This window comes from Babylonia areolata, chromosome 6 (genome assembly GCF_041734735.1).
Source record: "Babylonia areolata isolate BAREFJ2019XMU chromosome 6, ASM4173473v1, whole genome shotgun sequence".
Classification (NCBI taxonomy): Eukaryota; Metazoa; Mollusca; class Gastropoda; order Neogastropoda; family Buccinidae; genus Babylonia; species Babylonia areolata.
The window spans coordinates 10180753-10190845 of record NC_134881.1 but is presented as its reverse complement, the minus strand read 5'-3'; the positions used below and the strand labels follow the sequence as shown (position 1 = coordinate 10190845).

Genomic DNA, 10093 nt, shown 5'->3' with positions numbered 1-10093 from the left:
GTTTTTACCCCGCCATGTAGGCAGCCATACTCCGTTTTCGGGGGTGTGCATGCTGGGTATGTTCTTGTTTCCATAACCCACCGAACGCTGACATGGATTACAAGATCTTTAACGTGCGTATTTGATCTTCTGCTTGCATATACACACGAAGGGGGTTCAGGCACTAGCAGGTCTGCACATATGTTGCCCTGGGAGATCGTAAAAATCTCCACCCTTTTCCCACCAGGCGCCGTCACCGTGATTCGAACCCGGGACCCTCAGATTGACAGTCCAACGCTTTAACCACTCGGCTATTACGCCCGTCTGAGAGAGAGAGACAAAGAGAGGGAGAGAGAAATGAGAGAGACAGAGAGGAAGGTAGATGCACTGGGTGAGAGAGACAGACAGAGATTGATAGCAGTGTTTTAGTGCATGTAGACCATAGGCATCTGTGTGTTATACAGTGGGAGAGTGCACATGTGACTCTGTGTGTGTGTGTGTCAGTGTGTGTATGTGCACACACACACACACACACACACACCAGTATTCCCCCAACACACACACACACACACACACATGAGAGAGAGAGAGAGAGAGAGAGAGAGAGAGAGAGAGAGACATCAATATTGACAAAAGGCAAGCTAAAGAAACAAGACACCTGCCGCTCAATCAATGGATGACAGTATCACATCAATGTTACCAACCTACAGTCCCCCCCCCCCCCCCACTCCCCGACCCGCCTCCCTCCCTTAACTCTCCTTCACCTTCACCCCTCAGACCTTTTGTTATGTGCAGCAGATGGCATAGTAACCGGTGATCCATCTGTCTCTTCTGTGCAAGCTGTTCTAATGGAAGTATGCGAACTGGAAGGTTTTAACTTTTCCTGTTCAGTCTACAGTTGACTACAGTTGGCTTCTCAGCAAGGTTGGAAGGGGTGGGTGGAGGAGGGTGGGTAGGGGGTGGGGGATAAGTGGAGGTGATGGGGGGGGAGGGGGAGGTGACGGGGCATGGATCGATATAGGGAGGGTGAAAGGGGGCAGGGTTGGGTGAATGGGGGAGGTTACAGAACTTTGCAGTTGATGCTTCTTGATTCCAGAAAGACCCAGTCACTAGGCTGTGGCTTTTGTTTAAAGATTGCTTTTATTCATGTGTTTGTTTGTTTATTTATCTATTTATTTGTTTGTTTGTTTATTCATTTATATCATTTATTCATTTATTCATTTGTGTATTTATTTATTTGTTTTTAATACAAACAGTAAAGAGAGTAAGAGGATTGGGAGTCATGGTTGTAATTGATATCCCCAAAAGACCCAGTGATTTATCAACTTGGTTATAACTAATGGGTTTTGTTTTTGTTTTTTGTTTTTTGTTTGTTTTTGTTTTTTTGTTTGAAAAACCCTCATCTTTTTATGTATACATGTCGATGGAGGTTATGATAAATATATTCCAATAAAAAAGAGCGAATTGCTGAGAGAGAGAGAGAGAGAGAGAGAGAGAGAGAGAGTGGTTGGATGGAGGGATATATATATATATATATATATATATATATATGTATATATATCAAGCTTCAATGCTTTACATTGTTATGATATACCTTAAACAAAATGTTTATATCTAAACCATGTAACAACAAGAGAGTTTGTCCCCTGGCAAAATTCTGTAGAAAGGTCCACACATACGTAAAATCACACATGTGCATACATGTAGACACAGATATTGAAAAAGAGAAAAGGGTGACACTGGATTGTGACTGTGTACTCTCCCTGGGAAAAGCTGCCTACTAGATTCCTCACCGAGAAATCTGCTGTGGCTGAAATATAAATCAATACAGTGCAATACAATGCAGTACAATACAGTACCATACCATACAGTACAATCCAATCCAATCCAGTCCAATCCAATCCAGTCAACACAACACAACACAACACTATGCAATAGTATACAATCCAGTCCAGCGTGGAGTGATGGCCTAGAGGTAACATGTCCACCATGGAAGTGAGATAATCTGAGCGCACTGGTTTGAATCCCACAGTAGCCAGAAAAAAGTAGAAAAAAAACCAACAAAAAGGTGGTGCTTTCAGTGCAGTTTCATTGTAGTGATGTTCTCTCGCTGGGGAGAGCAGCCTGAATTTCACAAAAAGAAAATCTTCTATGACAAAAGAGTAATACAATACAATACAATACAATACAATACAATACAAAACAATACGATGTATGATAGTCAGTCATGTCCAGTTATGACCACCAGAACAGAGAAGAGGTAACTGCTGGCCCAACTGTCTGGGCTAGAGTCTGATTGTAGTGGAGAGTGTCTTGCCAAAGTTACATCCCCACTCTCTCGGCCAATAAGGTTTCAGCACAGTCGGCGTTGGGATGGTTCCCAAAGGCCAGCTAGCCCCCACGGCTGCAGCATTAAGAGCCAGTGCAATCTTGCTTCCTAACTGGAGAGTCATAGTCCTTCACAAAAGACTGAGCTGTAACTGACTTCCCATTGCAATGGGAAAACCATTGATCACACAGCTCTCACTTTGCTGTAAACTGATGTCAATCTGTGATATAAGCTAAGCATTGGCAATACAAGACAACACAGTACAGTACAATACAGTACAATACAACACAACACAGTACAATACAGTATATTACAAGCATCTCGCTGAGTGCCGAGCTCTCTCTCTCTCTTTGTCCACCCAGGCTCCTGAGCACGGCCATAGGGTTCCGGAACAAGTACCTGTCCCTGACGGCCTGGAGCGAGTGGTGCCAGGGAATCCTGGGCGTGTTCGGCGGGGAGGGGGGCGACGATGACGCCAACGGGGAATCGCCAGCCGTGGAGGTGCTTCAGTACAACCAGTACACGGACAAGAGGGGCCACTTTGGATGTGAGTGTGTGTCAGAGGTTGCGTGGTTGTTGTGTTTTTTGTTTCTTTAATAAAAATGAATTTTTACTGTGTTTTTTTTTTTTTTTTTTTTTTTTTTTTTTTAATTGAAAATTGGTTTCTTCTTCTTCTTCTTCTTCTTCTTCTCCTTCTTCATTTTCTTCTGTGTTCATGGGCTGCAGCTCGCTGAGGTAGGAAGGTGGCAGAATGGTTAGATGCTCATCTGCCAAATGCAGGGAGTCTGTGAGGGCCCTGGGTTTGAATCCCCGCTCTCGCCCTTTCTTTCTCCCCAGTTCGACTGGAAAATCAGACTGAGCGTTTAGTCGTTTGGATGAGAGGATAAACTGAGGCCTTGTTTGCAGTATGCACTTGGCGCACTGAAAAAGAACCCATGGCCATGAGAGTGTTGTTCTCTGGCAAAATTCTGTAGAAGAAATCCGCTGTGATAGGTACACAAATATATATATATATATATAATGCATGCACTGAAGTCTGACAAAGCGTGTTGGGTTATACTGCTGGTCAGGCATCTGCCAAGCAGATGTGGTGTGGTGTATATGGATTTTCCTGAATGCAGTGAGAAATTGAAACTGAAACTGCAGCTCCCATGTTGACTCACATGTATGAGTTAGCTTTTATGTGCATGACCCCAATATGTAGGCAGCCATACTCCGTTTTCGGGGTGTGTGCATACTGGATATGTCCTTTCCATAACCCACTGAACGATGACATGGATTAGAGGATCTTCAGTGTGTGTATTTCAGTAGCCTCTACAGATTGTTTTTTTTCTCTTGTCTTTTTCAATAGCCTGATTGATTTTCTTTGGTCTGTTTGAATAGCCTGCACAGATTGTTTTTCTTTTGTCTGTTTCAATAGCCTCTACGTATTATTTGTCTTTTGTCTGTTTCAATAGCCTCTACAGATTGTTTTCCTTTTGTCTGCTTTGATAGCCTAGAGCTACGTATTGTTTGTCTTTTGTGTGTTTCTACAGACTGTTTTTCTTTTGTCTGTTTCGATAGCCTCTACAGATTGTTATATTTTTGTCTGTTTCGATAGCCTGCACAGATTGTTTTCCTTTTGTCTGTTTCAATAGCCTGTACAGATTGTTTTTCTTTTTGTCTGTTTCAATAGCCTCTACAGATTGTTTTCCTTTTGTCTGTTTCGATAGCCTGTACAGATTGTTTTTCTTTTTGTCTGTTTCAATAGCCTGTACAGATTGTTTTTCTTATGTCTGTTTCAGTAGCCTCTACAGATTGTTGTTCTTTTTGTCTGTTTCAATAGCCTATACAGATTGTTTTTCTTTTTGTCTGTTTCGATAGCCTGTACAGATGGTTTTTCTTTTTGTCTGTTTCAATAGCCTGTACAGATTATTTTTCTTATGTCTGTTTCAGTAGCCTCTACAGATTGTTGTTCTTTTTGTCTGTTTCAATAGCCTGTACAGATTGTTTTTCTTATGTCTGTTTCAGTAGCCTCTACAGATTGTTGTTCTTTTTGTCTGTTTCAATAGCCTGTACAGATTGTTTTTCTTATGTCTGTTTCAGTAGCCTCTACAGATTGTTGTTCTTTTTGTCTGTTTCAATAGCCTGTACAGATTGTTTTTCTTTTGTCTGTTTCGATAACCTCTACAGATTGTTTTTGTTTTGTCTGTTTCAATAGCCTGTACAGATTGTTTTTGTTTTTGTCTGTTTCAACAGCCTTTACAGATTGTTTTTCTTTTGTCTGTTTCAATAGCCTGTACAGATTGTTATTGTTTTTGTCTGTTTCAATAGCCTGTACAGATTGTTTTCCTTTTGTCTGTTTTGATAACCTCTACAGATTGTTTTTCTTGTCTGTTTCGATAGCCTCCACAGACTGTTTTTCTTGTCTGTTTCGATATCCTCCACAGATTGTTTTTCTTGTCTGTTTCGATAGCCTCCACAGAGCCGAGGTTGTACAGACCAGCGGAGGTGAAGTTCCGAATAGGACAGGTTGTGCGTCATAAGTTCTGGAAATACAGAGGCGTCATCATAGGATGGGATCTGAAACCCAGGGTAAGATTGTAATTATATGTTGGATGGGGAAATCTTTGTCAAACTAACCTAGCAATGCACTTTTTTACCCCCCCCCCCTTGCTGTCGGTGTGTACAGACTTCTTTGGTTGTCTTGTTGGGAGACGTAATCATGTGTGTGTATGTAGGGAGTGATGGGGGGCGGCATGTGAGTTTGTGGACATGCATACATGAAAACGCATGCATGCAGATGCAGGCAAACACAAGGATACCTGCAGAGACAGACACAGGTATGCACACGATTGCACGCATGCACACGTGCATGCACACACACACACACACACAAACACACACACACACACAAACATTCATTTATTAAAACATAAAGAAATGGGGGTGGGGACAGCATAGAATTTAAATAATTTTATTTATTGTTTATTGATTACTAGACTAAATGATTTCCATCATTTTGTTGTTCACAGGCTCCAAAGGAGTGGCTGGAAGAAAATTATCCTTCAAGTGAAAAGGTAAAAGGTTTTTCTGTTTTTTGACATGTTTGTTTCATTCGTTTTTCGTTTTCTCTCTCTTCTTTGTAGAATTGAGTTAAACAACCCATTAGCTTTTAGTCTTAAAGTCAAGTAGTCTCTTTAGAGTTTTTGTTATTATCTTTTTTAACACTGACATTTGTTTTTAGACATGTAAAATGTTCTTGGATGTGTCAGTGTAATTTCATGCGATGTCTTTGAATACTTAATCATGTATGTGAGCATGAGCCATGCAATCACATGATGACTTCTCTTTTGAGATTATAGAACTTGCCTGACTTGACTTGTCTAGACTTGACTGGACTTGACTTGACTAGACTAGACTTGATTTTATTGACTTGACTTGATATCGGTGAGCAAAGAGAGAGCTACAGGCCTCAAACTGACAAAGGCAGAAGAAGAAGAATAAAGAAGTGAGAATTGTTGTGTGGATCAGACGGGTGCAATAGCCGAGTGGTTAAAGTGTTGGACTTTCAATCTGAGGGTCCCGGGTTCGAATCATGGTGACGGCACCTGGTGGGTAAAGGGTGGAGATTTTTACGATCCCCCAGGTCAACATATGTGCAGACCTGCACGTTAAAGGTCCTGTAATCCATGTCAGCGTTCGGTGGGTTATGGAAACAAGAACATTCCCAGCATGCACACCCCCGAAAGCGGAGTATGGCTGCCTATATGGCGGGGTAAAAACGGTCATACACGTAAAAGCCCACTCGTGTGCATACAAGTGAACGTGGGAGTTGCAGCCCACAAACGCAGAAGAAGAAGAAGAAGTTGTGTGGATCAGATACCAGTGTTTTAGCTGATGTTGGACAGCTGTGTGGTTTTTCAGCACTTGCTGCACATGCCAGCCTTCACCCTCCTGGTGGACGTTCGGGATCGCATGACCCCCCAGCTGTCCTACGTCCCCGGGGAGGAGATTGAGGTCATTGACAAGACTCGGGTGAGTGGTGACTGTGATGAGTGTGTGTGGTTCATCAGTGGGAACTAACTGTATGTGTGGTGTGAGTTCTGTCATGACTTGTTCTGTGTATGTTGTTTGATTTTGCTCTCACTCTCCTTGTCTTCTTTTACAAGCATGTGCACTTGCATGTGTGTGTGCACACATACGCATATGCATACACACACACGCATACAAACACACACAGACACATACACACGCATACACACATGCACACACACGCACTTGAGCACTGTATACGCATATGCGCACACATACAAATGCAGGAACACATACTTACAAACACAAATACACACACATGCACCCGCATACACACGCACACACACACACACACACACACACACACACAAACAAAAATCCTCAAACACAAACACAAACACACATTTCATACATGCAGCACAGCATTTCAAATATTGTTTCTTCATAATCATGATAATGTTCATGTGACACTTTGTACTGATTAATAAGTGCCACTGTTATATAAGAACAGAAGAGTAGTTCAAGCTGGCTTGGTTATATAACGTTCAGCTGATGCAGATACAGAGATGATTTCTGTTTGGATTAATTGCAGTGCTCAGCATAGCACTGAAGAATGTTTGGGACAGCAACAGCTCCCTCCATCACTCCTTTTAAGACCAACAGGATTGAGAAGTTTGAAAGGAAAAAAAACAAGAGAGGCAAGGCCTTCAAGACTCACTTGTGATACACTTAAAAAAAATCCAAGCTTTTTAATGTATTGAGTATAATTTCAAAATGTAATGTTTAAGATGAGAAAGATCAGTTTAAAGCAAATTAACTCCCTTAGCATTAATTACGGAGTAATTTCCCTTTTTTACTATCTGCACCAAAACGTTTGCAAATAAATAAAACTTCCATGCTTAGCAAAAGAAGTTCCTGTTTGAACAAAAAATGATAATAATGACTGTTCTAGTTGTTGGGTCAGAATATCAGATCAAAGTGCCAAGTTTAGAGAATACAAAGTATATATATATATAACAGTAAATGCAGTTTGCATATAATTAGGCTTCATTTTTTATTTTTGTGTGCCCATCCCAGAGGTGCAATATTGTTTTAAACAAGATGACTGGAAAGAACTGAATTTTTCCTATTTTTATGCCAAATTTGGTGTCAACTGACAAAGTAGTTGCAGAGAAAATGTCAATGTTAAAGTTTACCATGGACACACAGACACACAGACACACACACACACACACACACAGACAACCGAACACCGGGTTAAAACATAGACTCACTTTGTTTACACAAGTGAGTCAAAAATGTGTTGTCTTCTTGCAAAATTCTGAAGCAGAAATCCACTCTGATAGGTACACAAAAATACATGCATGCACTCAGGGCCCGACTAAGTGCGTTGGGTTATGCTGTTGCACGGGCATCTGCCTAGTAGATGAGTTGTAACGTACAAGGATTTGTCGGAAAGCACTGATGCCTCCTTGAGAAATCGGAAGTCGAAGATTGAAATTGTTCGTGCCCTGCTTTCATGGTGACTGCAGTTCCGTTTCTTTCTCTGCATTCACAGCAGTGTTGTGTTCAGACCCCTTAAGTGTTGGCAGATTCTGTTCCCATATAAGATGTTTGTGCATATGAATGCATGTCTTAGGTCTGCGTGATTGATATTATTATTATTATATTGGTATCATTTGTTATGTATCTTATCGTTTAATGTGTAATGTGTTTTCTCCCCTTTATTACCTTTTCATTTTATTTGTTCATTTGTTATTTATTTTGTTGTTGTTGTTATTGTTCTTGTTTTTTTAATTATTATTATTATTATTGTTATTGTTATTGATTTTTTGAATTATTCTTTTGAATTTTCATTTTGGTATTTGTACAATCTGCATATCTGAGCATAAAATGTATTACATGAGCTTATACAGTGTTCAGCTTGTATTTTGTTGTGCATCACTGTTGTTACTGAAATGTGGAAGCATGATCAGACTTTGTGATGGTCAGTGATTGCATAGAATGTTATGCCAATGTTGTCATAACTCATCTTTTTTTTTCTTTTCTTTTTTTTTATAGTAAATGTGTCATCAACTTGTCTTTTAGAGATGGTTAAGTATTCTTGCATCTTGTAAAAGATGATCACTTAGTATTCTTGCATCTTGTATAAGATGATCACTTAGTATTCTTGCATCTTGTAAAAGATGATCACTTAGTATTCTTGCATCTTGTAAAAGATGATCACTTAGTATTCTTGCATCTTGTATAAGATGATCACTTAGTATTCTTGTATCTTGTAAAAGATGATCACTTAGTATTCTTGCATCTTGTAAAAGATGATCACTTAGTATTCTTGCATCTTGTATAAGATGATCACTTAGTATTCTTGCATCTTGTAAAAGGTGATCACTCCATTTTCTTGTAAAAGGTGATCACTCAGTCTGGCTCTGCAGCTGACAAAATCTGACAAGGCAGTCAGTGCTGTCTGTAAGGGGTTTAGCAGGGAGTGTCCTGAGTATGTTGAATGGGAACAGCCCCTGAAGACTGACTCCTCTGAAGTGCCAGTGCAGGCTCTCCTCTGGTGGGTGGCCTCATGGTAGCCTGTATTGTGTTGTGTTGTGTTACTTTTTTTTAATTACAACCTATTTCTCTGTGTGTGCTGCTCTTCCTGGGGTGAGTGCATTTCCACAGTGCAGTGCCACCTTTAAAATTTTTTTTTTTTTTATCTTTCTGTTTTCTTTTTGCCAGCAAGTGTATTGTTTTCTTATCAAAGTGGATTCTTCTACAGAATGTTGCCAAGGACAACCCTATTTTTATCATGGGCTCATTTTTACATGCGCCAACTGCACATTGCACATGGGACCTCACTTTATCATCTCATCCAAAAATGACTAGCACCCAGACCACCAGTCATAGTCAAACGGAAGGGAAGAAAAATTCTGGATTAGATCCCATGCCCCCAGATCCTCTCACTTCCAACATGGACGCGTTGCCACGAGGCCACCACTCCACATTTCGTTTTGAAAGCGCTCTGAAAAGCTTTTTATGGATTGTCATGTTTTTGTCAGTAATCAGGGTTTGAGGAGGCTTTGTTTCGGCGTTGTGTCCTTGGAAAAGACATTTCACTCCAGTTTTCCTTGTTCCGCCCAGGTGAGAATGAGTATCTGACTTCCGTTTCGGAAGATAAACACGGCAGAACGAGAGGATTGGGCTCCGCCTTCTTATGCGGAGCCCTGGACACATTGAATATGAATTCACTGATGGCTATGTAGGGCTATGGGACCCTCTTAAACTTTCTAACCATATTTTGGTGATTGTTTTTCGCAGGTGATGCATCCAAGACTGGATTACTACTTTGAGTCTTACGACCGGGGTCAGTACACCCCTCGGCCGTGGCTACAGTCGATCTACCCTGAGGACTGAGTAGTGAAGCTTGGCACGACTGTGATTAGTGACGGTTCCCTGTCTCCTCAAAGAAAAAGTGGTGGTCTGTAAAGAGAGCTGTGCATTCCGGTGTGTAAAGTGGCATGGAGGGAGGGAGAGAGAGACAGAAATTGAGGGCGTATGAGTGTCCATGCATGCATGCATGTTTGTGTGTGTGTGTATGCGTGTGTGTGTGCACACATGTTTGTGTGTGTGTGTGTGTGTGTGTGCACGCATGTGTGTGTGTGTGTGTGTGTGTGTGAACTTAGAAGGCATGGCAATTTTTTATCCCCTTCTGTGTGGGTGTGAGTATGTGTGAATGCTGTGAAGACTGTTCCATCAAGTTTTATTGTAACTGTCTGGATT

General features: G+C 41.0%; 1 protein-coding gene across 1 annotated transcript in view; it reads left to right on the top strand.

The window, feature by feature from the left end:
* LOC143283278 (uncharacterized) overlaps positions 1-10093 on the top strand; it is a 15395-nt gene extending 5302 nt beyond the window's left edge. Inside the window, exons 3-7 of the mRNA XM_076589461.1 lie at positions 2671-2855; positions 4764-4882; positions 5323-5367; positions 6215-6325; positions 9632-10093. Of these exons, the coding sequence (XP_076445576.1) occupies positions 2671-2855; positions 4764-4882; positions 5323-5367; positions 6215-6325; positions 9632-9727 (556 nt within the window). The 3' untranslated portion in view covers positions 9728-10093. The remainder of the gene's footprint in view (positions 1-2670; positions 2856-4763; positions 4883-5322; positions 5368-6214; positions 6326-9631) is intronic.